This window comes from Solea solea, chromosome 20 (genome assembly GCF_958295425.1).
Source record: "Solea solea chromosome 20, fSolSol10.1, whole genome shotgun sequence".
NCBI classification, from domain to species: Eukaryota; Metazoa; Chordata; class Actinopteri; order Pleuronectiformes; family Soleidae; genus Solea; species Solea solea.
The window spans coordinates 16,951,385-16,978,391 of record NC_081153.1 but is presented as its reverse complement, the minus strand read 5'-3'; the positions used below and the strand labels follow the sequence as shown (position 1 = coordinate 16,978,391).

The following is a 27,007-nucleotide window of genomic DNA, read 5'->3' as shown; positions in this document are numbered from 1 at the left end:
TTAATACAAAACACTTTACATTCACTGCAATTTTCACAACTGAAATGAATACCCATTAGCTTTCACACAATTACTGGATATAGGAAGGAATAAGGAGGCCCTGATGATCTCATGTTTCATAGATTCACACATTTTATGCCGCAAATGCACATTTTAAAACTTTAAGCATATGTTTGCGGTCCATTTTGTTTGGTTTGGTTGATTTGAAATGAATGCTTTTATTGTGACATTGTTTTATATTCTGAAGGAAGTTCATATCGGAAGTGCTGTGCTTGCTCTTAATCTCGGAGAAGAACACAAAAGTGCCGCTTCCGCATTGCTTCCTTGTTTATTAGTTTAGGAGAAAATAGTGTAGTCTGTGTTTACGAGAGAAAAAGTTTGTTTTCTTTCCCTGGAAACTGCGAGAACTTACTCAGAAGTTTTTTAGAGTGAGTTGGCTGTTTGGTGTGTGCTGTTGTTGGTAAGTTATAAGAGCAATTTCTTTGGTTTAACTTAGACGAGTTAACGTTTGCGTTACCAGCTAGCTTATGCGCCTCTATTTCGTTTAATGTCGCAATCCAGACATTTCGGGTAGATGGTGTGGCAGCCTGTTTTAACAAGCAGCGCTGGCGTAGTGATTCAGCTCCACTACCCTGCTCAATATAGTTTATGTGGTTTATATGCTGATCAACTCATTCATCATCACAGAAAGTTAACGTGGCTGGCTTGTTTCATGATTAATGGTATGAAGTCATCTTATCCACACAGGTCTCCACCTACTTGAGCAGCTCTCCCTGACGAGAAGAAACTCAGCATCTGAGTTTCACCAGAACAAGCTTGATTTCAGTGAACATTCTGAATGGCCACAGCTGCAGAAGAGCCTCCAGGCTCAGAACTACAGAGCCACAATGGCAGTAAGTAACGTGAAATTATTATTATGGACCACATGCCATTGAAAAGAAAAGTTAAAGTTACATTTTATTAATCCCCTTAGGGAAAGTATTCCTCTGCATTTTGACCCATCCTAGAATTAGGAGCAGTGGGCAGCCACACTGAGTAGCGCCCAGGGAGCATTGGGAGTTGGGTACCTTGCTCAGGGGTACCCCAGCCCTTTTTGGCCGGGTGGGGATTTGAACCGGCGACCTTCCGGTTACAAGTCAAGTGCCCTTTCCACTTGGTCACGGGCTGTGATGATGTGATAAAAATGTTTTTATCTCAATTTTGGATTTTGTTGCTCATTTAGTGGCCTCAGCACAGCTTAAAGTTCTCCGCCCAACTGCTTTCTTTATTACAGTTTTAAGTTTGAATTAATTCCTATCCTTTTATTCTCATCCACATTCTTTAATCCTTCTGGGTTCTTTCCCTCACTCAAAGCTACTCTCATCTTCTCCGTCCCCTCCTCCCATGCACAAAGTTCCTTGTCACTCTCTATTTTGTATTGACCACATGAAAATGTATATGAAAGTACCCATAACATCAAAGTCAACATTTTAGTGCTTTAATCACATTTATATTGCTTGCCATGTCACCGACATGCCAGTATACGACATTAGACAAAACTTTCTATGCTCTGGTGTCTACTTTGAGATTTTTTAAGACTCATCTTGTACTCAGGGGGGAGTAAACTACGATAAAGGACTTTGAATTGTATTTAAGAAAGATGAGACAGGAGATTGGAGGATGAGAAGAACTGTGATTATGAACTTCTAACTGTGATTGAGATCTTAGCAGGATTGCACTTGTCATTGCCTGTCGGAAATGTTTAGATGAAGAAGAAGAATTTGCATCCCATCAAGTGCTGTATGATCCTTACATTGGCCCAACCCAATGGATTGCCCTGTGTTTCTCCGGTCTCTTGATCTCTCCCTCCTCAGCAGCACACACAAGATTGCATATCAGTTTGACCATATTTGACCTCCCTCAAGAAATGTCCTCTCTATCATCCTCTCCCATGGAAACATTCTCAGTTTCCTCTTTGGTGAACACCGCAGGTGACGTCAGTGGGAAGAAGTACTCCGCAGGAGCTTGTTATAACAGGAAATATGGAAATATGTAGCTACAAGCGCTTCAAGAGCCATGTCAGAAAGACTTAAACAAATGCATTAGCTAATTTTTCTTGCCTCTTTCTGGCTGGAAACTGGGGGTTTCAAACTGCTCTCCCCACACCAGTTCCCAGAGAAAATCATTTGAAAATATCACACCATAAGATTTCAGAATTGAACAAAGCCTGAGTGTCCTGAGACTTTTGCACAGTTCTGTATGTGAGCTGTTGAAGTCTTGACTTTGGTATCTCAGAAACATAACTTTGTACTGAGATCTCTGGCACTATGAACTCACTTTAATTGTAATGCTTATTATCTAATTCCTTCCATTGCTTGCAAAGACCTGCAAAGTCAGTTGTGGAGGAAACTGTATTATCTCAGAGGTAATTAACGAGGAACTTCTGCATGCTTTCATCAGAGCTCGGCTGCACTCTCTCTTTACACCAGTAGGGGTTGTTTGATGTTTTTTGCATACAATGTGAAAGCTACATTTGTTTAGTCAACTTGTTTCCCTTCCTGTGTGTTTAGTGGGATTACTTGAATGCTCTCTCCCTTCTCTCATTCTAGATTCGACTGGAGCTCGTAAAAATGCTTATCCAGAGGTAAGAAATTACTGATTACTGATTTGAAAGGAAATGTGTAATCCAGTCAGTAAGGAACATATGTTGCATTTCTCCCAAGCAGTGAGGAATTAACTGATATTTAGTTGACACATCCTTATTTCCTTCCTCTTTCAAACATATTGCTGCAAACTTGCAATGAAGGATTTTTTCCTCCAGTAATTCTCCCTTCTGCTATGTTTCTGCTGACAGGGTTCAAGCCCCACCATGACTCAGGCCATGAAAAAGACGATTGGCCATCGAGGAATTGATCCCAGTGGGGAGACCACATACAAGAAGGTGCGAGATCATTGACTAACACAGGAAATATGTAAAACCGATCAGCCAGAAGTGTTGTTTACTCTGATCAACAGTTCAAAACTCGATATCAGATTGTTTCTAAATGGAAAGATGAAAGTATTTTTCACTTTTCTCTTGTTATCAGACAACCTCATCAGCCCTCAAAGGTGCTATCCAGTTAGGCATCACACACACGGTGGGCAGCTTAAGCCAAAAACCTGAAAGAGATGTTCTGCTGCATGACTTTGAAGTGGTGGAAAGCATCTTCTTCCCAAAGTAAGAATACGCTATGATGAATGCAATGTAGGGTGTGTGAGGTTGTGTAAGGTTTTTTAAAAATTGCATTAGGATGTCATGTGCTTATATGCTCTTTTTCTTAACCTCCCTTGTATGTAATCATGTGACTCTTTTGTTGTTTACCTGCAGTGAGGGCAGCAACTTGACACCAGCACACCACTATGGAGACTTCAGGTTCAAGACATATGCTCCTATGGCTTTTCGTTACTTTAGAGACTTGTTTGGAATCCGTCCTGATGACTACATGGTAATTCTTTTTCTTCTTTGGTGTTTTCACATCTGTACTCCCTTTTTAGATTCTAAGAAGGAATAAGACACTGTAACTGAAGAAAGTGAAAATAGGGAGGTGATAACCAGCACCCCCATGCAGTTGTGCTGGTGATATAAACGACATGGCTGACTGTTGATGTTACAGTTTTTCCTGTCATGTCTGGTTTTGTAATCGCATGTCTAACCACTGTGCTCTGCTTTTGTTGCAGTATTCTCTGTGTAATGAGTCGCTGATTGAGTTGTCAAACTCTGGTGCCAGTGGATCACTGTTTTACCTCTCAAGTGATGATGAATACATCATTAAAACGGTTCAGCACAAAGAGGCAGAATTTTTGCAGAAACTGCTTCCAGGATACTATATGGTAAGAGGTAATTAGAGGTTACAAGCGCAACATGGTAGCTGTCGAATAATTGCAATCATTATCATCTTGTTTATTCATCATATGCAGTCTTGGGAACCAATGGTGCTGTTACAACAAAAATCAGTTTAAGTCAGCGCCTGAAATTATTAATAACGATAAAATAAACATTTATATGTAAGTGATAGTTTGTAATTTTTATTTTAGAGTAATTTACTACAAGCTTCCCAGATTTGAAGATTAAACCGAAGTAAACCGAATGCCTTTGGTCACACGCTGCTACAATATTATGTCAGTGTTGTTCGGCTGCATCATTTGTTTATGGTGTGGATTAGCTACTTGTTTGTCCCTCTTTTACTATAGTCAGGCACTCATTTAATTTCCAGTAAATTATATTGATACTTGAATGCTGTTTCTGAAGTCTTACTCCCTCTTTCCTCCTCTAGAACCTGAACCAGAACAAGCGCACCTTACTACCAAAGTTTTATGGACTCTACTGTGTCCAGGCAGCAGGAAAAAACATCCGCATCGTAGTGATGAACAATTTGCTGCCAAGTACAGTGCGAATGCACCTCAAGTTTGATCTTAAGGGCTCCACCTATAGGCGACGGGCGTCAGCTAAAGAGAGGGAAAAGGCTGTTCCCACATTCAAGGACCTGGATTTCTTGCAGGATACGCCTGAAGGGCTGTTACTGGAGGGGGACATGTACAATGCTGTTTGCAAGACCATTCAGAGAGACTGTCTGGTGAGAACCATAGTAAACATATTACTTGCTAAACAGGAAGCAAAATATCGTTATATTTACTGAAAATAAAATTTGTTTTCCTTTCAGGTCTTGCAGAGTTTCAAGATAATGGACTACAGCCTTTTGGTGGGAATCCACAATTTAGACCAGGCCTGTCTAGAGCAGCAGAGTGAGGAGGCTATGGCAGGGGCCATGGATCAGAGGAGGCCACAAGGCCAAAAGTCCCTGTACAGAACTGCTATGGAGGCCATCCAAGCAGATACAGCAAGCATAGGATCATTGGACACAGACCAGTGAGTCCTGTGGTTGTGTTAGGCAGCCTGATTTTAACAATTCCAATCACCGCAATCAAATGTTTACTAAAGGAAAGATGCACTATAACAATAATTTCTCTTGTATTCAACAGAACTGGAGGAATACCAGCACGAAACTCAAAAGGCGAGAGGCTTCTAGTGTACATTGGTATCATTGACATTCTGCAATCCTATAGGTAAAGAGAAGATACACTGTAGTCAAGAAAATTGACTTTTATAGAAAATGGTATCACAGTAGTCATTCAGTTACATTAACTGTACTAAAAAATTTATTTTCTATGCTACTTATCTTTCTTTTAATTCACATAATCTCTCCATGTATGTCTCTTTAACTGTATTTTATGTGTCGATTTTCAGACTTGCGAAGAGGCTTGAACACTCGTGGAAATCACTGGTTCACGACGGGGTAAAGTATTTCTACTAGGCTCGCCTCAGGTTTAATGTTTAAAACGTTAACTCATAATCAATGCTTTGTTTTTTTAGGATACTGTATCTGTTCACAGACCAGGTTTTTATGCAGAGCGGTTTCAGAGGTTCATGTGTGGTACACTCTTCAGGAAGGTCTCATGTACGTATATACTGTATCTGAGCACGGATACGCCACTTATCTGATTCTAAATGAACAGTTTACTCTCTTGTATTTAGTGAAGAACTCACCGTCTAAGAAGCGCCGTGCAATGGGCCATGGTCCTGCGAGAAAACCAGCTGGTGCCGGGCCTCCTTTCTTCTCTCAAATCAGCAGCAGCAGCAGCCAGTATGCTGTTCTCCAACATCAAATCAGCACTGAGACCAGAGACGAAACGGATGGAGACAATGGTAAGAACAGGAAAGCAATGTTTGAAATGTTGTACGTGAAACAAACTATGTATAGCTGCGGAGATTTAGACCTTCAGCAATCACCAACCTGAGTAGTTCTGTTAACAACAAATGTTTCCCATCTTCTTCACTCAGTCATAAAATCAGGTCGTCCTGACCTGCTCCCTAAGGCCTTACTGCCCAGAAATGATGGTGACTCTGCAGAAACCACCACCTCCTTGGAAAAGCCTGGACTTATTCCCACATTTCAGCCTGCGCCTCAGTCTCAAGATACATCCAAGTCAGTGGGAGTGGATATTAACAAAATGTTGAGTAAACATATGGAGAGCAGTGCCTCCAGAAGGTAAAAGGGGAAACATACACATAATTATTTGAAATCCTCTACAGTTACCAGATTGAAACACACAGTATATCATTTTTTGCCATCATGGGTCTCTCAATCTAAACAATAACAAAAGACCTTGTTAGATGGCGTTGGGGAGCAGTGCGAGATCATAATCTTCGGCTCACTTCCTGTCGACGTGACGGATCCTCTGTAGCTTTGTATGCTACCTTTTCTATTTTTTTTTTTTTAAAAAAACAACTCTCCCTCGCTCCTTCACTCTCTGCTCACTACTGGAGAGCATGATCACACACCTCACTACAGCTGGTGAATCTCAGCTGAGCTGCTGGACAACAGCTCACATGTATCACAAACACATTTCCTGTACCTTTTTCAAAGTAAAAGTACTCTGGAGTTGCTGTTAAGCTTCCCGTTCATTTTTCACAGTCTGTTACCTTCAATATAAATATGGGTTTCAATGGATTTTAAAGGAGTGTTGCAAACATTTTGGCTAATGCACGAGCACTGCTCAATAAATAAATAAATTGTCTCATCGTATTTAGATATTTAAATGCAGAAATGTTACATATGATGTAATTACGATATCCATTTAACTTTCTTAATTTTTTTTATTTGACTGTACATGCTTTTATTGGCTACAATTAATTGTAATCATTTACTGTCCAAATCGGTGATGGCTGCCTGACATTTAAGGATAAAGGCAAAAAACAGAACCTCAGAAAAGTTAGCATATTTGTGTATATATATATATGTACATATATATACATATGTATGTATATAGTTATGTACTGTATTATATAAGTTAGGAAAGGTGATGAAAATTAAATCTGATTTAAAGCTCTGTAGAAATGCTTGTAAGCTTGGTGGAAAACCAGGTCATCTTTATATTTATTCAGTTCACCTATCTTTATTGTGTAGAAGTTTAATTCACCTTCTTGTTTTTGTTTTCAGAGCTCAGTTAGAGGTTCCTAAAGAAAACCTTGGTGCCCAAAAAGCAATTGTGACGTAGTTCCTCACACAAACAAGTAAGTACAATTTCTCATATTTCTCAGTCAGTTCTGTGAGTAATTTTCTAACCAGGTCCTTTTCTTATGGTTTACAGGAATGTATGCAGGAATGAGACTCAAATGAACCCAAATTGAGCTGAGAGGATGTTTTGAGCGTAGATGAAATATTATAACCCCCTTCGTGTTACTAGAGGTACCATAATTGTTACAGTCTCAGCATGACCAAGTTGGATTTTTCATCGTTTTATATTATTGTTATTTTTGCACTTTGATTTCCAAATCTAATCATGGGAAGAATATGTAAATGGGTGTGTTCTGACACTATTGAGTGTGGGTGAATTAATACTTAGGTTATTAAATGCTGTTTGTCATCCAATAATGATCTTAGGCTCACCACTGAAGATGGTACAGTGTAGGGAGTAACATTCAGGGAGAACTTTGCCTTATTTCAGACCAAAACTTCCCAATTCATTCCTGTCTTGTTTCTTCAAGTTCATGATCACACAGCTGCAGCACATCCTATGCAAGTGTGTCGGGTCAGAATACTCTAGACACTTTAAAGCTGCAGTAGGCAGGATCACTGGAAAATGTTGATTGTTGATTTTCACCTGCAGTTTCTTTAAATATTCATGTTTTGTGTCTGAGCTCCTCTCATCAGAGGCACACAGACAGATGCACTTGTACCTTGCACAACAGATGACCCGATTCAATTCCCAAAAGTGTCTGCTTATATTTTTTTATTGCGTTTGTCTGTGTCTGAGACTCTTTCCATTTTAAGGTTTCTTTGTCATGTAGGCAGTTGTTGCGGGTGCTAGAGTAACACCGAGGGAACCTGTATGCAGAGTAGGTGAAGTGGTTCAGCCTCTGCTCTCTTTGAACTGCCCTGTGATTAGTAAGAGTCTCCTTCCACTCTCTGAACTGTTCTATGATTGGTCACTTCCTCCCACAGAAGCGTTCTCTCATGGTTATTGTGGGAATTATTGACCAAAAAGCCCCCCAAGAAATCTTGCCTACTGCACCTTTAACACAAAATGATTTTCTTTTATATAAAATGGTTCGTTTTTCATAATGCGAATATGTTTTATATACACTGTGATTGCAGTTCTGTAAGCATACTCTACATGTAAATCATGCTGGAGGAAAGAAATGATCCTCAAACTATGTTTTTTGTTAAACCATCTGGTCTAATGGACCTATACTTTTAAGAGACTGTGAATCTTAAATGTGACCTTTTGTGTTCTGGTCAGAGTGTTTTTATAAAGTTTTTTTTTTCTTTAATATATATATATATATGCAAGATTGTCTATCAGTTCATCAGCTTGTGACCAACAAAGTGATTCTCAGACATTTGTGAATAAAAGACACACAGTGACCTGAGGCCTGGGTAAAGTATCAAAGAGTCCAGGTCTACTTTATAATTACCCTGTGGTACTATCATTTTTTTACCCCATTATATTTATGATATTGGAAATGTCATAAATATGCAAGGGTTGACCAGTATAACCAGCATTTCACCATGGTGACAAACTGTAGAATGGAGCATGTAACTAGAGGTGTTTCTGGATTTAATTCCAATACATTGGTTCAGTGTAGTTTTAAAAAAATCAGTTGTGTTGATTTAGTGATGCGCAATCAGAGAGTAAAAGGGAAAAAGAAAGCAGAAGTGCAGCATTACAAATGCCAACTGCAGTAAAAGACAGAATAGGCGTTGATGCAGGTATATGATGGAAGGAGTCTGCAGTATTTATACAAGTGAGGGTAGACAAGAACATATGTATTTAAACTGCATGTATTTAAACTCATCAACATTTTAATGAGGTGAAGCACCAGGGCTCAAAGCCAGTCAGTTTTAGAACTACTTACTGTACTAAACTGTTGTTTGGATGGTGACTGTTTATTTGTTGTATTATGTTACATTTAACCTTTCATAATGTAACATATATTGTTGGACGTGTAGAAAGACCTTCTTAATATTGCTTGTTCTTTTAGTTAATCTGGGAAAAAACGAGTTTTACTCTAATCAGATTTTTATTTGTCCGGCAAAGGTTTAGTAAGAGTTTTACTTTGCTGCTGAATATTAGATCTATGAAACTGGGTGATATCTATACTTTTTCATAATTTACTGTGGTACGCTACTAAAGGTTAAAACTATGCATTAAGTCACATGTTACATTCCACTCTTGATTTACAGTCTGGAGTAGAAAATCTGTATATTTTCCCATTGATTATGACATGTTGCCTTAACTGGTTGATTGTAATGTATTCATCTTCCTGGTGTTTGTATTCAGGTGATTTATGTATTTACTCGCTTACTTTTTATATCCATGTTATTGTTCACTTAACTTTTGTTGTTTAATTTTCCAACACTGAGGCATTTTTGCCCCATCTCTTTATTAAAGTCACTGTTGATTTGTATATTATGTATTGGCTTGTAATTACAAACACTGCATCTCATGAGCATATAGTTGTACTGGTATTAATAGGCAGTTTTGAGAGCATTGTAAAATGAGTCAAAATTGGCAATTTTAGGCCGACAACTTCAAGAGACATTTTGGAGATGCATCTCAAGTATGATATAGATGTAATACGGTGATGGCTGCATGACAGATGAAAAGAAAAAGTAGACGGAAAACTTAATCTCATTTTTGGAGAAATAGTTGTGGTGGTTTGATACAAGTTGGCAACACTCAAAGTGTCTGTACAGTGTTTTAATGTCATGGTTGGCATGTTTAGCCATGTGGTATGTATGTGCGAATGAATAGACTGCAATACATTAAGTAAATTGACCATTTTTATAACCGAGATGAGCTGGATTTGCATAATTTGAGCATTTTTATACATCCTGTAAATTGTTATAATAGAAACTGTGCCTTAATTGTTGAAAGTCTGATGCAGGTCAACATGTAGCCTATGAACCAAACATGTAAATAGTCATATTTATTATAGTATTTATCAGTATGTCTCTTTTTTTCTGGTTTCCTTGAAAATGCATGTTTTCTTTTGCGCAGTGACCTTGTATTTAAGGCATGCAATGTTAAAGTGTACAAACTTTGATGGTTGAGGTTATTAACATAATTGGTAAATCATCTTGTACTTTTTTTTATATGCTTCATTTAATATGCATGTGCTTTTAAAATATATTTAGATTAAGTATGCAAGTCTGTATATATGTATCACAACAGTGCCTTTTCACAAACTATGAATTAGCAAGATTTCTCTCTTGCTCTGTTTTGGGGGTGTCATGTTTTTGTATACTTGTGTCTGAACTTAATAAATCAAAAACAAATGCAATGGTATTTGATTATATTGTATTATTCTTAGCTTGTCGTATCTCTTTAAATCTTTGGTGATATAGTGGCAAATACTGGAGCCATTCCTTTTGTCATTTTTCTTTTTTTAATATTCAATATTAACATTATTTACCATAAAGAAGGGTGGGCAATGCAGGGGCTGCCTTTCACATCATCAGAAATTACATATATATGCCATACTTTACACAATCTGCTTAGATTTGAATTTGTCAGTTATACAATTAAAGGGCTGTGAAATTGTACAGTTACTGAAACCTTTATGCATTTCTTCATTTGTAAATATCAAATATATTAGTTAAGACTTTTGTTTCCTTCCAGATTTTATTCTGGCTCAGTGGTAGAGTCCTCTTTCAACTATAATGTTGAGGGAGTGGTTATTAAGACTAGAAAATTGCTATGTTAATACTATCACTATCTTTAAACAGATCTTATGTTGCACATCACTGAATGCCACAGCTTTGCATTATACAGATGTTTATAACCACGGTGATACTTAAAATTTTTGCTTGTAGCACAGCATCTCAATGTCGTGCTTAGACTAATTATTTGGAATAAATGGTAAACATACAATAAACAATTTATTTTCCATATCAATCCAATCTACTCTGCTTTTCTTCCACTTCCAATATTTCACTACTTTGTAGAGGTATACTGTTATATTTCCTGGTATGTTACACCCGGGATATGTGGCAGATAAATTAACAATTTTAGTTTATTTTTACATCTTTAATGAAACGGTGATTGAACCTTGAATTGAGTTTTTTTTTGTAAAGCCATGTGTAATGGATGCGGAAGTTGAAACTGTCTCTTACTTAGCTCAGACCTAAGTTCCTGGTTCTCCTGCAACAGATGGTTTATTTCTGCCCTGATCTGATCACAGTTCGGACAATATGTTCCCTGTTTCTTAGCTGCTGGTTCATATGCATCTTCATTTTCTGCCTGCTCTCCATCCTCCTCCTCTTCTGTGGCTTCCACCTCTTCTCCATCCTCCTCCTCCTCCAGTGCAACTTCTATCTCTGCATTTTCTCCATCTTGCCCATCTTCTGCCATATGTTTGTCTGCCTGGTCGTTTATTCTTCCTTTAAGTCGCTGTTGTATGCGTAAGTACTGGTCTGGCTGTGTAACATGCACATCAGAGTGACCCAGGTGCAGTGAAGGAGCCCAGTCAGGGTGTGCCTCTTCCATCTCATATGCTGGTTTACCTGTCACAAAATATATAAAAACTCATCAACTCAAAATATTCACAAACAAGAGAAAAGTGAATATCTATTCATTTATTGAGTAAAGAAATGAGCAAAAAACGAAGAAAGAAGCAGCACATGGCTGCATTACAAAGATACTGGAGACTGCAAAGCAGTTAGGTTGATGTTAAAATGTTAAAAAAAATAGCAAATATTTTTTTGTCATAAAAAATGCATACAAATAAGACTTTCATGAAAACACTGATTTTTTAAAAAAAAAAAAACTTAACACACAAACCATTCATAATTGCTAAGTTAGGCTAAAATAGAAAGTTATGATTTAGACCAAGTGAAGAGCCGTTTGGGAGCCGGCTCTTCTCAGGGAGCCAAGCAAAAAGATCCCAATCTTTGAAAAGAGCCGGACTTTACATCACTACTAGCTTGAGACAGCCAATTAGCTATAATTATGCAGTAAAATCGGATTTTGGGCAAATATGACCAGTAGTAAACAATCAAAACACTCACCCATATGAAAATGTTGGGAACACACTTTGAGATATCTCGGGATGTTGACAAACTTAATATCAGGGCGCCTCACAGCTGCTATCCAAGCCATCCGTCTCCTCTTTGTAATGTCGGATACAAGGCTTCCCTGAAGCTGCTTCCATGAAGGAAAACCATAAAACGATAGTCCATTGTCGAGTTTTCGTTCCTTGTGGTCGTGTGAACGAGCATTGCAACCGATAACACAACAGGTCCTTCCCATGACTGAACACCTGTGTTGTTGTTATCGTTGAGTGTCACATACTCCTCTCTACGGCTGCTCAGTACTCAGGCAATCAAGATGGCTACCGAAACCGTGACGCGAACGCGGTGACGTCACGTTGCCAAGCTCTATCTGCTCTGGTTTCTCAATATGCTCGCTATAAAAAAAAAAAAATAATAATAATAATATATGCTCGCTATACTTGCGTACTCGGCGAGTATGTACTTGAGCCGTACTTCCCAAGTACATACTACCTATAGGATACCTGCATACTTGGTTGATGTTAGAGGAATAAATCGATGTGTAGTCCCGAATTTAACCTGTTAGAGGCAGTAGCACGCAATCGGGCGTCTAGTCTGCTCGAAAATCGAAAACGGAAGAAGAAGAAGTCCAATTGCCTGTGTAAGAAGTTTCCAAGATGGGGCTTGAAAGTACTATGGTCTGGTAAGACCTGAATTACATTTAACTAACGCATATTTGATATGTTGGCAGTTCATGTAAATACGCGATTCGGATTTATTTGTCAAAGTGTTGCCCACCGACCAGAACTTGCAGCAAAAGACGGTTTAACTGTGTTGATATTTGACGTTGACTGTTAGCCGGCTAACACTGTCGTCCCGGGGCTGAGTCATTGTAGCTAGATGCAACACAGGTTTTCTATCTTTATAAAGTATTTAATGCTGTACTTACATCCATAAACATTGCCATTTACAATGAAGTGTTTTGCACCCACACTACGAAGTGTTAAATTTGACGTTGTATTCGTTTACAACACCAACATACGAATGCGGCGTCGCCTCTTGCTAACGTTAGCGCGTTGTGCTAATGCTGTGTGAGTTTGTATGTAACACTAGGTAATTTACCAACTCCATAGTAAATATAACAACAATAAAACATATAACATTTCATCAGGGAGTCGACACTGAAGAGGAATATATGATTGTTTTAGTATGATCTAGCTGTCAAGACAACAACATCTAGCAGGCATAACAAGGCCGATAAGGATTAGCCGATGTTAGCTTAGTGATGTGTCATTGTTTTTAAAATTATGATTTTCCTCCCGCAGTGTGGACAACAGTGAATACATGAGAAATGGAGACTTTCTACCGACAAGACTACAAGCTCAACAAGATGCTGTTAACATTGTTTGCCACTCTAAAACACGCAGCAACCCAGAAAACAACGTGGGCCTCATAACTATGGCAAAGTAAGCTTATATTTTTTCCCCCAAACCGGGTCACATCTATTTAAAACTTAACATAGCCATGTATGTCATTGGTATATATATATTAGCATTATTGTTATTTGTAACCAGGTTGTTAATGAAACCTGGATGTTTCAGTGCTTATTAAACCCCACTTTTACCTTTCTGTTTAGTAACTGTGAGGTCCTGACCACACTGACACCAGATACTGGCCGCATCCTGTCCAAACTCCACGCTGTCCAGCCCAAAGGAACGATCTCGTTCTGCACAGGCATCAGAGTGGCTCATGTGTGTAACTTCTGTCTCATTTCAATCCATTATTTTAGACTTGCATAAAAGGTGTGTCAGTTAATAGTTATGTAATTTATAATAAATTGGGATGAGCTGATCTGATACCGGTCAACATCATTTGACTAGATATTGGTAAAATAAATAAAATCAGAAATGGACTGTAAACCTTTTAACACCACAGAAATACCTCACCATAAGATGTTTATGTTATGTTTAAAAGTGATGAAAATAGGCTGTTAATAATGGTAGATTACTTAAAGTTATGAATAATATCAGACACAAAAAGTGTCATCGTGCATCGATAAAAAGGAAGGTTTTGGTCTTCAGCAGTAACAGAATATGTGATGCCAAATATTTTGTTTTTCCTGTGTAGCTGGCCCTGAAACACAGACAAGGAAAAAACCACAAGATGAGGATCATTGCCTTTGTTGGAAGCCCTGTGGAGGATAATGAAAAAGATGTGAGTTGGAAGACTTCTTTCATATTATGTGACAGAAATGTGTATTTATGTACCAATAGTGTAATGTATAATACAGTAGTTTTATGCATAGTATTTGATTTCTACATGACTGTTACTGTGTGTCTTATACTTACTGCTTCTGTCTGAACCTGCTGATTCTGCAGCTTGTCAAGATGGCCAAACGCTTGAAAAAAGAGAAAGTGAATGTGGATATTGTCAACTTTGGAGAAGAGGTGGGAAATCCTTTGTTTGTTTTCCATTCAATTGTTGTAATGCCATATAAATTCAATAATGAAATAAGATCATTTTCTTGCCTCTTTCTCGTTGGTTCTTCAGGAGTTGAATACAGAAAAGCTAACAGCTTTTATAAACACTCTGAATGGAAAGGAGGGGACTGGGTCTCATCTAGTCACAGTCCCTCCAGGGCCAAGTCTGGCTGATGCATTGCTTTCTTCTCCCATCCTGGCTGGTGAAGGAGGTTCTATGATGGGTCTTGGTGCCAGTGACTTTGAGTTTGGTGTAGATCCCAGTGCTGATCCAGAGCTTGCCCTGGTAAGCAGGGAACCAGTCATAGTTTGGAATTCACTGAGCTACACAGTAAAAGCAAAGAAAATGTAATGTCAGTAAGGCACAATCGATGAAGGAATGCATGCTTTATCTTGAATAACATCACTTGACTAATAAGAAACGGGGCATAATTGAAACAGACCCCAAAAACCTTTCCTTGCTTTAAAAAATGTGAGGCTGCAGAGGATGTTAGTATTGCATATCAAGACTAGCCATTTTCCTACATTAGAATTTGAAGAGTATTGGTAATGGTGTTTCCTCTATGTGGTTCTATAGGCCCTCCGTGTATCAATGGAGGAGCAGCGACAGAGGCAGGAGGAAGAGGCCCGCAGAGCTGCTGTAGTTTCTGCAGCCGAGGCAGGCGTGCCAACCCCCAGTGCAGACGGTATCAGGATTTAATCGACCTAAGACACAGAACTGAGTATAATATTTCTTTAATTTAACTATATTTATATTGTATTATGTTTTCTCACAGAATCAGAAGAGACCTTACTGAAGATGTCAGTATCTCAGCCTGAGAGTGGTGCAGCAGTGCTTCCTGACTTCAGCAGCATGACAGAGGAGGAGCAGATCGCCTATGCCATGCAGATGTCTCTTGCTGGAGGAGGTGAGTTATATTTGATCATCAGACACACCATCTGCTTTTGATATCACTTTCTGTCATCTTTCTATTTGCTGGTAAGTGAAGTGATGATATTATTTTTACTTTTTTCTTTGAACAGAATACATGGACCCTGCCCCCATGGACACTACTGAATTAGTCAAGGTGAGTCATTGATGTTTTAAAATTAACTGTAATTTGCACATTTTTAAATTAAATCTCTGATATATCAGGATTATTCAATTATCTAGGAGGTGTAGAAGTAACACCAATATACACATGTTTAACTTCACATGAACTGGGACTAAATTGGATCATAAAACCTCTGTATAATTGATCAAATAATACTATGTTGTAATGGAATAGGAGGAAGATGACTATGATGTGATGCAAGACCCAGAGTTCCTTCAAAGCGTCTTGGAGAACCTTCCTGGTGTCGACCCGAACAATGAGGCCATCCGCAACGCCATGGGCTCCCTGGCCTCCCAGACAGGAAACAAGCCAGATGCTAAGAAGGATGAGGAGAAGAAGAAATGAGGAAAAGAAGAAACAGAGACTGTAGACTTTGACCAGCGCAAAAAGAACATTTGCAAATGAATACAGGATTGCGAAAAAAGATTGCTGATGCTTTGTCCTGCTCAACAGCACTCTGACCAACATTTAATTATATCCTTTTCTCTCACAACACTCAAGCAACAATTAACAAAAAATAAAGTATTATAGAATTACTGGATTATTTAGTGTAAAATCTGACCACCCAGTAACATAAATTTATTACTTCTCAATGTGATGTGGGCCTGTTTGCAAACTGAGTTGTTCTTACCCTACATTTTCCTACTTTTACTTATCGATTGAAAACAAACTGTAAGAGAAGACATTTAAAATAAACATTAGGCCACACACTTCTGTCATGTTTTTGTGTTTTGCAATAAAAGTCACGCATAAATATGTTGCCTTTTTGTGTTTCTGTGAGTGACACCCTGATCTAGCTACATTCAGAAAAAAGGGTGTCCACATTATAAACTATCACCACTGTCCGAGCTTCAAGTGACTTCACTTAGTGCTCTAAAATGAGTTTTGTACATTATTCCCGACAGAAAAACAAATGAACGTGTCGTTTGCAGCATCCTCAGTGCATTTTTCCAGGGCTATCACATCCTTATAGGAGGTCTCGGGTCACGTGACGGGAAGCGCAGCATTTTCAGCTGAAAACGAGCTAGGATAGTCGGGAATCGCATATCCAGGTAAACAATCAAAATACATGAAATATTAAACGAAAATCCCCATCACAGCCATCCTTTTCTCTGTCATCGTCGACCCAACTATCACCGGACCGTTACCGCTGTGACACATCAACTCAGCAAGCAGCTCCAGTTGATTTTTTTTGTATAACGGCGAGCGCTAGCTAGTAAGCTAAATGACCCCTCTGTCTTGGCTGGAGCTCAGCGGCCAACTAGCCAGCCTCAGTCGGGAAGGAGGAATACCGCTAGCTCAAAATAACCGAGGTCGCTGCAACGAATTGGTGTCTCTGTCAATCAGTTTCTCATATGGTCACTGCTGCAGAGCTTTTGCATGAGGCTTTAATAAAGCACTGTTCCCCATTCATAGTAAACTAGTGCCGAAGCGTTCACCAGAGAAGGGGTTTGTTTGCAGAATCGGCGATGCTAACATGCTAGTTGGCTAATATAGACGCTGCAGCGATAAATAGGCTAACCGGTTGTTGCGTGTCAGATTGACTCAAACGAATGTGTACTCAAGAGTGAACCTCGAAATGATGAAAATGTTCACTAACATTAGAGACTTAAATGCCCTGCATGTTGATGTTAAGTAGCAGGTTTTGTCCTGGTGAACAGACATCAACAGAAGCAGACTGAAGCTAGTGCATTCTGATGACTTCAGCCTCTATGTGTGTGTTTTCACAGGAGTCAATCCCGGTATGGGGGACATGAAGACCCCAGATTTTGATGACCTGTTGGCAGCATTTGACATTCCTGACATAGATGCCAAAGAGGCCATCCAGTCTGCTCCTGACGAGGCTGAGGGACCCCATGGAACTACAGGGACACCTCTGGGAAAACAGGATAGTGTGGTTGGTGTCGGGTCTTCCTTGAGGCCTCCAAGTCCATCTGACACTCAGGCTGACACATCTATTGTCAGCGTTATTGTGAAGAATAAAGTGCGCATCGAAACCGTAGATGAAGGTGAGGGAGATGCAGACCAGGACCCCATTGACGTGATCACAGGGGTCGATGTGGGTCCACGACTTGGTGCTTGTGCCCCTGGAATGACTGAGTCGGAAGCTCTAAATCACAATGGTTTTGGGGCATCTGGTGTCTCCACACCGCTTCCTCTCAGCCAGGCCCAGTCCAATGGTGCGCCATGGTCAATGAGCACCTCTAAAGTGTCTTCAGAAGTATCTGGTGTCGCGAAGTCTCACAAGCAGGGTGGCAACATTTTCAACAGACTGAAGCCGCTTGTGGCGCAGGGGTCTGGAGATCCAGTGGGCCGGGCCAGGAAGATGCAGCTCTTACAGCAGCAACACCAGCAGCAGCAGGACACAGGCCAAGAGAGGGCAGATGGGGTCAAAGCATCATTACCTTCATCCTCCTCTCTGTCAGTCGGGTCATCTCCATTGGCTGCAGCTGGGCCTGTTGGACTAGCATCGCCTTTCTTTCCACCTTCAAAGCCTCGGCTTCCATCACCACCCTCTGCCCTCTCATCACACCCGCTGCACTCATCTCAGCCTTTTAACGGAGCTCCCAAAAGTAGCCCTGCTGGATTTCAGCACCAGTCAATAGAGGAGGATGATTCTGACCCTGATTTGGGAAGTCCACTGGTCATTCAAGAAACCCCAGACTCCCCAGCTTGCACTCAACTGAGCCAATGTTTCAAGGCTGACTCTGTCTCAACACAGCCCACATCCTCCACTTCAACTCACCCTAAACATGGGGACGCACCCGCCGGTGCTTCACTGAGTTCCTCGACCCCCCAGACTGCCTCAACAGAGAGTCCCCAGCTTGAGGACAGGCATCCAGAGCATGTTATAGAGGAGAGAGACTCTCCAGAGAGTCCTGAACCAGAGATACCAAAATCAACTGCTCAAGTCAACAAGAGGTGCTCCAGCCCTGCAGTGGCCTCCACTCCACCTCCTTCAGAACTACGAGAGCCTAAAGAGGAGGAGGAGGAGATGGAGGTAGGTAATGGTATAGATAGGGTTGTTGATGGCAAAGTGGACAAGGGAGAAAATGAGAGAACAAGTGATGAAAAAATGGAGGTGGATGATGGCAAGTCTAAACCCCTGTCCACTGATGGAGGAGAAGGAGGCAATACTGCACCCGCTGTGTCTGGAGCTCCATCCAGACCCCTGAAAGTCAGAATAAAAACAATTAAAACCTCCACAGGTGGAATCACTAGAACTGTCACAAGGGTAGCACCCAAAGGTGGTGCTGCAGCAGCAGGTTTGGATGCGAAAAATCAAACTGGGGAGCGAAAGGTACTGGGAAACAAGGCCCAAAAACTTGAAACTGGTCAAATGACATCCCAGAAAGTAAGTGCTCTCAATGCACTGCCCGTGTCTACACTCGCAGCCAGCAGCGTCATGCTTGCTGCTGCCACAAAGGTCCAAAACAAACTGGCTGCATCCGACAAGACCAAGGTTTCTGCCACTGCTGTAAGCATCACCAAATCTGCCGCCCTGCCCGTAACTCCAGCTGTGACCTCCTCCCCCAAGTTCTCTGTTGCTGCTGGAGGGATCAGCGTACGCACGGCCACTAATAAGACAGCTAACGGAGGCAGCGGCACCCTCTCGCCAAACAAACCTGCCTCAATCGTCAACAGCACAGGCGCCGTCATCTCCCGCAGTCAGTCAAGCCTGGTTGAGGCTTTTAACAAAATTCTGAACAGTAAGAACCTTTTGCCAAGCTACAAGCCAGACCTCTCAGCTCCTCCGCCACCTGAGTGGGGTCTCCCACTCCCTGCCACAGGGTACCGGTGCCTGGAGTGCGGAGATGCTTTCGCCCTGGAGCGCAGCCTGGCGCGACACTACGACAGACGATCACTACGCATCGAGGTGACCTGCAACCACTGTGCTAAGAGACTGGCCTTCTTCAATAAGTGCAGCCTGCTGCTGCACGCCAGGGAGCACAAAGAGCGTGGTCTGGTCATGCAGTGCTCACACCTGGTCATGAGGCCTGTCACCGTGGAGCAGATGATTGGACAGCAGGACATAACACCCATTGGTGGTAAGCAGGGCTGCAGCTAGGGCAGGACGTTACCTTATCACGATAGAAAGGCTTCATACGATGTTGACAGTTATCTCGATAGAAGACTTGAGTTTTGCTCCCGAGTTAAAGTTGAAGACAAAGTTAATTGCGGTTTTAAATTTATTTATGGCACTTGACACTCAAACAGAGATATTTATCACATCAATAGCAAATGCACATTGATATATATTTGATATTATTGTGATATATCAGTGTACATTATTGTTGATGCCAGCCATAGCTGGGCCTAACAGTTATTCTAATAACTGGTTAATTGTTTTAAATTAATTTGTCAGTTAATATCTATTTGTGTTACTTACTGTGTCAAACCAAAGATATTCACTTTACACTAAACGTAAACATTTTGATATTTTGGGGGAGAGGTTAGTGAGTACATTTGACTTATACTTTGAAAATATATGATAATAATGATCAGATCCTTTTGTATTAAGTGTTCAATTCTTTGGAGGCCTAGACTTCAAAGTGCTGCAGTCTGTTTGTATGTGAAAAGATAGGGGGACAGATCGTGCTCCACTGCCACAAATTGCTGGCTGGTGTGTGAAAAACACTGTTGTGTTAGTGTGAGTCGTATAAAAAAAAAAAGCTATAATATATGAATCTGCTGATTTCTCATGGAGGAAAACCTGTGTCTTATTCATTTGGGATTCATCTCCATTGATCACATCCAAATGTGTCTCTTCTGATTCTCACTGTTTGCCTGACCAGGCCTGCTCTCCTCTTCGTCCTCCTCTCCTCCAGTCTCCTCTCCCTCTACCACAATCGGGGGCTCCACCATCTCCACCAACTCCAGCCCGTTGAAGGACGCTTCGTCTCCAGCAGCATCGCAGCCTCGGCCTGTCCGCCGCGCACCGCAGGGTCCACAAGCCCTGATGCCTCTGCCCTGTAAGAAGGCCGAGGGGCTGCAGTACAACAACTTCAAATGTGCCGAGTGCCAAACACAATTCTCTGGCAAGGCTGAGCTGGTCACCCACTTCCAGCAGATCAGAGCTGTTCCAAATTCAGTAAGTTGAGTTGATGAGAGCATGTGTGTGTTTTTCTGCTGCAAGTTTCCCCTGTTACTAACTCACTGATTTTTCTTCAGACATGTACACAGTGCTCGCCTCCCATGATGCTGCCAAACTCGTGCGCTGTGGCCGCTCACCAGAGGATCCATAAACACCGGGCGCCCCACGTCTGTCCCGAGTGTGGTGGTACTGCCCGGCAGGCCACTTTCCAGACCCACTTGGAGGAGGCATGTCTGCACTTTGCCAGGCGCATCGGCTACAGGTGCGAAGTCACTTTCCAAAACTGTACCAGTAACCTGTTGATGAGAAGGCCAATAACATGGTTGTTAATACTTGAGCCTGATAGGATTTATTCAATATTTTTAAATTCATGCAGTTTTTCTTTGTTCATTTTATAATTTTATCTTGTGCTGTTTTACACGTTTGTTTGAAGCTTTGATTTGACTGTTAAGAGTTTAAAAAGAAAGAAAGAAATGTTCCTCACTTCATCTTACAACCTTTTAAACACTTACTGGTTTCTTTTTGTAAAGACTTGTATAATTAGATCTAATAATAAAATCTAAACAGTGTGTAAGAATAACAAAAAGGAGTAAAGAAATTTATGAGAATCTCAAACAATAATAAGAAAATAGTTTAATGAACTGCTAAGAAATTTAGGAAATACTAAGTGAATCTGAAACCAACTTAATTTATTCCTTCCGATTACTAGTGTAGTAGCTGGTAAAGTTTCCAACTAAACATCTGAGACTTGCACCATAGCAGTCATTAGTCTTCCAAGCAGAGCTCACCTGCATTAAACTGGCAATGACAGAGATTTTTTTAAATGTAGTGGGTGTTAGAAGTTTTAGGGTAAACATATAATGTTGCTGATACTACTGTAATGGAGGTGTAACAGATATTCCTTCCTCCAGGTGCTCGAGCTGCCAGGTTGTGTTCGGAGGGCTGAACTCCATCAAGTCTCACATTCAAACCGCTCACTGCGAGGTCTTCCACAAGTGCCCCAGCTGCCCCATGGCCTTCAAGTCTTCCCCCAGCGCCCAGAGTCACATCAGCACCCAGCACCCAACACTTACAGGAGGACAGGCCAAGTGTGTACTGCTCTTATTTCCACAGAATGTTTACAATATTATCTATGACAGATCCTTTGAATATTAATCTTTCCTCTCTGTTCTTCCTTCACTTGCAGAATGATCTACAAGTGTGTGATGTGTGATACGGTTTTTACCCAAAAACCCCTGCTGTACATGCACTTTGACACTCATTTAGCCAAGCAGAAAGTGCATGTGTTCAAGTGTCCTGACTGCACGAAGCTCTACGCACAGAAAGGCTCAATGATGGAGCATATTAAGGTGGGTTTTCAGATTTTAGCTTTATATATATATATGTGTGTGTGTCTCACAAATGAGACTTTTGCCTTTATGTGTTGCCCATTCATTGCTCTCTACAGTGAATGTGGTGTCAACAAAGGCATACAGCAAATCCTTGGATCGGCCTTGGCAGAGTCCCTCTCCAGTGACCTTGTCCTAAGTTCTATATCAAGAACAGCAGTTATTTTAGTCATGAAAAAGAGATTTTGTGAAGCAGTATGAGTATGTACCGTAATTAAAGTTGCCTTTTATAAAACATGTCACACAGTGTGACCTTGATCATTTAGAAATTGGTATTGAATTCCAATTCAAAACATTGGAGAGTGTGTGTGTTCATGCATGTGTACACACACACACACACACACACACACACACACACACACACACACACACACACACACACACACACACACACACACACACACACACACACACACACACACACACACACACGTTCGACATTCATGACTTGAGGGGACATTGCATTGACTTACATTCATTTCTTGGAGACTTACTCTAACCTTAACCACAATTACTACTGGCCTAATCCTAATCCTAACCCTAACCCTAACCTCAACCTAACCATGAAACATATCTTCACCTTAAAATGTAGTAATTTACGTTATGGGGACTTGCTTTTTGTCCCCACAAGGAGGACAAGTCCCCATAATGTGACTGTGTAAACAGGTTTTGGTCCCCACAACATTAGTAATACCTGGTACACACATACACACACACACACACACACACACACACACACACCTATCCTACCGTTTTATTTTTATAAACACAAACTATTTGGTTATTTTCACATGTCAGTAACAGATGGAAACAGCAGGGAATGATTGCATGATGAGAGGGGACGACAAAGTAATAATAACAGGCTATAAAAACATTATATATGTTAAATACCCATCAACAGAGATATAGTGTTTGCTAACCTTGGCCGAAGTTGTTGTTTCTCTGTCTGAGAGAAAAGTATCCACACTGGCATCTGTCTTCATCTTTCTCTCTGCTTTCAGCTGTCTTTATTTTTTACGCCTCCACTGCAGACCCTCGTTTTTCTTCCCCTCTGGTCAAGACATTTTAGGCTTTTGGGGTTTGGTAACGTTTCAGACCCATCGCTGCAACCCACTGTGATGGAGGAACACAAAAAAAAACAAAATAGGAACAGACTTTGCGTCCAACAAACAAAAATGTATTATTGTGAATATACTGGCTGCACCTAGGGCTGCAACTAACATTTATTTTCATAGCTGAGTAATCTGTCGATTATTTTCTCCATTAATCGATCAGTTTTTGGTCCATAAAATGTCAGAAAATGCTGAAAAAATTATGAGATTGTTAAACCATTTGTTACATTGAGCAAATTAACCACATAATATTCACATTTAAGAAGCTTAATTATAGATCCTTGTCAATAGTTGCCCATTAATTTAGTAAACGATTAATAATCACTTAGTTGTTGCAGACCTAAGCACATTAGTAATTTTTATGACTTAATATAATACATTTTTTACATATAGCACCTTTAAAAGGTAAATTATAATTTAAAAAAATGTTTTCTATGCTTCTCTGTTCTCTCACAGACCACTCACCGAGGCCCAGCAGCCAAACAGGAGTCTCAGTCTGATGCGTCTAATCCGGCCTCTGCCCCCGCCAACATATCCAGTCCCTCCAGCCTCAAGTCGAAGCCCTCGGGAAAGCCCGACAACTCGGACGGCGAGGACTGGGGTCGGGAACAGGAGGAGGAAGACGATGAGGATGACGACGATGACGACGCGGACGAGGACTACGCGGCTCCGGGGAGTCGCTCAAACACCCCGGGGGGCAGCGGACATCCCAGCGGTCAGACTGAGTGGACCTGCCCTCAGTGTCAGAGCACCTTCACCGACAACGAAGAGTACCTGGCTCACGTGAAGATGGAGCACGGCAAGGTGGGACAATAACTTCGTTTTTTTTGTGATTTTGTAATAACAATATTGGGTGGTTAAGCAAAAAAACTAACTATTGACATAGTTAGAAGAAGCATGCTGTTAGTTTCTTGTCTGTACTGTCGCACATTTCACAGAGATTTAATGTTTTTTTTTAATCTCGTCTCTCTCTGTATCTGTGTGTGTGTGTGCTGCCCACTCCACAGTTTCCCTGTGGCATTTGTGGCGGGACGTTCAGCACGTCCTCCAGCCTCAGGCGCCATGAGCGCGTCATTCACGAGGGCAACAAACGAGTCTTCCATTGCCAGTGAGTGACTTTCATCAAACTATAGTTGGTGCTGTTGTGTCGTCACTTGGGGACGTATTGTTTCAGTCTGGCTTTGTTGGTTTTTTCAGATACTGCACAGAAGGCAAACGCACCTTTGGTAGTCGGTTCTTACTGGACAAACATGTTCGGCTTCACCACAGAACCACAGACGGACAGGTGAGTTCTCCTACTGTTGTCCACTACACGATCATGAAAATACTAAAAAAATGGAAAAGCAAAAAAACAAAACAAGTGAAGTGGAGCCATGCCGAGTCGAGTCGTGCTACAACTGTATAGTGGAAAAGCAACATTAGGAAATGGTAGAGAAGAGAAGGCTGCCAAAAGTATATACTGTAGTACAAAAAGACCATTTTAGCTGTAGTTAATAATTTATTTATAAAATGATGTTTCTCTCGTTTGATAAAATCTACTTCACGCAAAACAATGAACAAATAAAAAAAATGGATTCCGCTGCATACTCATCTCTAAGTGGCATGTTGTGATGATGTGGGGTGATTAAGACACGATGTAAATAACATGAACACTCTGCTTCAGGATGTGTGTGTTCTGAGTTGTGTTGATTGTAGTATAGCCTGTTATTGAAGAACATTTCAACAAATTTCTTCCACTTTTTGCTTGTGTAATAAAACAGCTACTTGTGTCCTCAGGGTCCCCCCATGACCAGGAAGCGAGCAGCCACTGGGGGAGAAGGTCCAGGTTGCTCCTCAGAACATGAGGGTGAGGGTGCACCACCTGGAGTCAGAGCAGGCGACGAGGAAGAAAACGCCACAGAGGACGGCGAGGAAGGCAGAGGCCCTGCTAAGAGAACCCGGGTGTCCGTGGTGACAACATCACTAAGCGAGTTAGAAGAGGAAGACAATGTTTTCCGCTGCGTTCCCTGCGGCTTCTCCACCGAGGACGGGGCAGAGTTTCAGCGGCACATCCCCCAGCATCGGGCCGACACGGCCTCGTTCCAGTGCCTGCAGTGCGGCGTCTGCTTCGCCTCCGCCGGCTCCCTTGGCAGACACCGCTTCATCACTCATCGCGTGCGGGACACCCAGAGCGACACGGAGCGGGGCACCGCGCGCCCTCACGGCTCTCCGGATGGCTCTCCCGCCGGCTCCCCGCAGGCACTGGGCGAGGACGGCGACGGGAACCTGATCTGCAGGGTGTGCGGGCGACGTTTCGACAAGGCCGCGGACCTCAACACTCACTTCAGGACCCACGGCATGGCCTTCCTCACCGCACACAAGACGGACAAGCCCCAGTAGAGGCGGAGCTGCTGGTCTGAGACTGACAGATCATCTACAACCAGGAGGAGGCGGAAAAAAAAAAAAGAAAGAATGTTAATCCTGTTAAAACAGAGCTGCTTCCTCTGTTGTTTTTTTTAGCTACAGTAAATCTATAGCACCTCTTCTGTGTGATTGTATCTGCATGTTTGATCATGTTACCGGTCACTTAACTGAAAAATCCACGTGATCACGGAACAGCTCCGGAGAGAAAGCATTTCTATATCATTTTTACTGTCGCTAAAAATGTGTCGTTCCATCGCATCACTCGCATCGCTGTCACGAGTGAAGCCACTGACCTGTTCCTTCATGTAACACACACACACACATTTTAACCCATGCATACACCTCCCACTGTAACCATGGTAGCTGTAGTGCTGATACTTTTGTACTTCACTGTTCACTGTATTTGTTTTTGTTTCAAGTCCTTGCTCTTTTCTGGCTTTGGACCGGTTCTAACGGCGCCAGCTGCTGCTAAAACCGATGCCAAGCTTCAGTTTCCATGCATTTGTCACACGACGGGGAGTGTTTGTAGAATTTGACACTGATTTTTTTATTTTTATTTTGATATAGTATTTATTTATATGAAACAGTACTGCTCTTGGTATTTGTGAGTCAGTTTGAGTCAAATCTTATAGACACAGTGTGATATTCCTGCAGCAGAAACACGAGACGCGAGACTTGGCAGGTGTGTCACTAGGAGACGAGGTTACTGGAGACCTGTAACCTGTGTAGTGTGCGTAACGTGTGGTGATGTTAGTCTTTAAGCTAGAAGAAGAGAGGTCAGGCTTCCTGCCAGTAGTATGTGTACGAGTTTTGCCATGTAAATACATATAATTACACTAAAAAAAAGAACGCATTCTGGTTTTAGTAACTTGATATGTGAATACGTATAGTATTTGTACTTGTACTGTTTCTTTTTTTTTTCCCCCCAACACAATTTGAAGTTTAACAAAAAAAAAAAGAATCTCCCCCTGAGGTAGCTATACATTGTAATTACAAAGCAGAGTGAGACTGTGGGGGTTGTGTTGTCTTAATGTGTATGAATACAAATGTTTATCTCTTGAGATGGTTCTTTTTTTTTTTTCTTTCTTTTTCTACTACAGAATCCGTGCTTGCCGTAGTCACGTTTTCCAAAAAACAGCCTTCGAGGTCACATGATGGAGGCCATTGAGTGGATTTTTTTTGTTTGTTTGTTTGTTTGTATCTTTTATATGTCATACTATCATATTTATATAGCTCAATAGTGGAAATTTCATGTCATTTTTCATTTTCCATGGTTGTGGTCTGCTTGCTGAAATGCCATACACTTTTGTGCCGTTTCAAAATAAATGTGTAAAAGAAGACGTTGGAGTGGTTCAGCAGATTCA

The 27,007-nt window shown here is 41.2% G+C and overlaps 4 protein-coding genes and 1 non-coding gene across 9 annotated transcripts; 4 read left to right on the top strand and 1 right to left on the bottom strand.

Annotated features, from left to right (window-relative positions):
• Window positions 1–281: 281 nt before the first annotated feature.
• On the top strand, window positions 282–8,102 carry LOC131447107 (phosphatidylinositol 4-phosphate 5-kinase type-1 alpha-like). 3 transcript variants are annotated; one of them, XM_058618572.1, is made up of 16 exons: window positions 282–460; window positions 748–893; window positions 2,589–2,623; window positions 2,834–2,920; window positions 3,066–3,196; window positions 3,347–3,464; window positions 3,697–3,849; window positions 4,293–4,592; window positions 4,680–4,885; window positions 4,999–5,082; window positions 5,264–5,312; window positions 5,390–5,474; window positions 5,552–5,722; window positions 5,858–6,002; window positions 7,017–7,090; window positions 7,168–8,102. In XM_058618572.1, the coding sequence occupies exons 2-15, from the start codon at window positions 839–841 to the stop codon at window positions 7,072–7,074; spliced, it is 1,677 nt and encodes a 558-aa protein (XP_058474555.1). In that variant the 5' UTR covers window positions 282–460; window positions 748–838; the 3' UTR covers window positions 7,075–7,090; window positions 7,168–8,102. The 3 variants fall into 3 exon arrangements, with proteins under 3 accessions (XP_058474555.1, XP_058474554.1, XP_058474553.1); XM_058618571.1 differs by having other exon boundaries at window positions 5,858–6,029; XM_058618570.1 differs by having other exon boundaries at window positions 5,858–6,065.
• LOC131447109 (uncharacterized) lies at window positions 5,564–12,566 on the bottom strand. 2 transcript variants are annotated; one of them, XM_058618576.1, is made up of 3 exons: window positions 12,090–12,566; window positions 11,196–11,585; window positions 5,564–5,689 (listed from the first exon to the last, which is right to left on the bottom strand). In XM_058618576.1, exons 1-3 carry the CDS (start codon window positions 12,328–12,330, stop codon window positions 5,679–5,681), a joined length of 642 nt encoding a protein of 213 aa, XP_058474559.1. In that variant the 5' UTR covers window positions 12,331–12,566; the 3' UTR covers window positions 5,564–5,678. The 2 variants fall into 2 exon arrangements, with proteins under 2 accessions (XP_058474559.1, XP_058474558.1); XM_058618575.1 differs by lacking the exon at window positions 5,564–5,689 and having other exon boundaries at window positions 9,851–11,585.
• Window positions 12,567–12,655: 89 nt separating this feature from the next.
• LOC131447108 (26S proteasome non-ATPase regulatory subunit 4-like) lies at window positions 12,656–16,401 on the top strand. Its single transcript, XM_058618574.1, has 10 exons — window positions 12,656–12,774; window positions 13,397–13,537; window positions 13,708–13,822; window positions 14,199–14,285; window positions 14,450–14,518; window positions 14,622–14,837; window positions 15,129–15,237; window positions 15,328–15,459; window positions 15,575–15,618; window positions 15,820–16,401. Exons 1-10 carry the CDS (start codon window positions 12,749–12,751, stop codon window positions 15,988–15,990), a joined length of 1,110 nt encoding a protein of 369 aa, XP_058474557.1. The 5' UTR covers window positions 12,656–12,748; the 3' UTR covers window positions 15,991–16,401.
• A 238-nt stretch (window positions 16,402–16,639) lies between these two features.
• Window positions 16,640–26,983, top strand: znf687b (zinc finger protein 687b). 2 transcript variants are annotated; one of them, XM_058618743.1, is made up of 10 exons: window positions 16,640–16,697; window positions 17,376–19,694; window positions 20,475–20,737; window positions 20,818–21,002; window positions 21,652–21,828; window positions 21,927–22,089; window positions 23,697–24,044; window positions 24,248–24,348; window positions 24,438–24,525; window positions 25,017–26,983. In XM_058618743.1, exons 2-10 carry the CDS (start codon window positions 17,390–17,392, stop codon window positions 25,617–25,619), a joined length of 4,233 nt encoding a protein of 1,410 aa, XP_058474726.1. In that variant the 5' UTR covers window positions 16,640–16,697; window positions 17,376–17,389; the 3' UTR covers window positions 25,620–26,983. The 2 variants fall into 2 exon arrangements, with proteins under 2 accessions (XP_058474726.1, XP_058474725.1); XM_058618742.1 differs by having other exon boundaries at window positions 20,442–20,737.
• Window positions 22,152–22,287, top strand: LOC131448013 (small nucleolar RNA SNORA13). Its single transcript, XR_009234143.1, has one exon. It is a non-coding gene; the product is annotated as a small nucleolar RNA SNORA13 (small nucleolar RNA).
• Window positions 26,984–27,007: the final 24 nt, after the last annotated feature.

Coding starts and splice junctions, on each gene's coding strand:
- LOC131447108 (XM_058618574.1), top strand. CDS start 12,749: ATGGGGCTTGAAAGTACTATGGTCTG. Junction 14,838..15,128: donor CTGATCCAGAGCTTGCCCTG/GTAAGCAGGGAA, acceptor GTGGTTCTATAG/GCCCTCCGTGTATCAATGGA. Junction 15,460..15,574: donor GATGTCTCTTGCTGGAGGAG/GTGAGTTATATT, acceptor TTCTTTGAACAG/AATACATGGACCCTGCCCCC.
- LOC131447109 (XM_058618575.1), bottom strand. CDS start 12,330: ATGGGAAGGACCTGTTGTGTTATCGGTTGCAATGCTCGTTCACACGAC. Junction 11,586..12,089: donor TTCCCAACATTTTCATATGG/GTGAGTGTTTTG, acceptor ATTTTGTGACAG/GTAAACCAGCATATGAGATG.
- znf687b (XM_058618742.1), top strand. CDS start 17,390: ATGGGGGACATGAAGACCCCAGATTTTGATGACCTGTTGGCAGCATTT. Junction 19,695..20,441: donor GGACATAACACCCATTGGTG/GTAAGCAGGGCT, acceptor TTGCCTGACCAG/GCCTGCTCTCCTCTTCGTCC. Junction 20,738..20,817: donor TCAGAGCTGTTCCAAATTCA/GTAAGTTGAGTT, acceptor ATTTTTCTTCAG/ACATGTACACAGTGCTCGCC.
- LOC131447107 (XM_058618570.1), top strand. CDS start 839: ATGGCCACAGCTGCAGAAGAGCCTCCAGGCTCAGAACTACAGAGCCAC. Junction 4,593..4,679: donor CCATTCAGAGAGACTGTCTG/GTGAGAACCATA, acceptor TTTTCCTTTCAG/GTCTTGCAGAGTTTCAAGAT. Junction 5,475..5,551: donor ACTCTTCAGGAAGGTCTCAT/GTACGTATATAC, acceptor TCTTGTATTTAG/TGAAGAACTCACCGTCTAAG.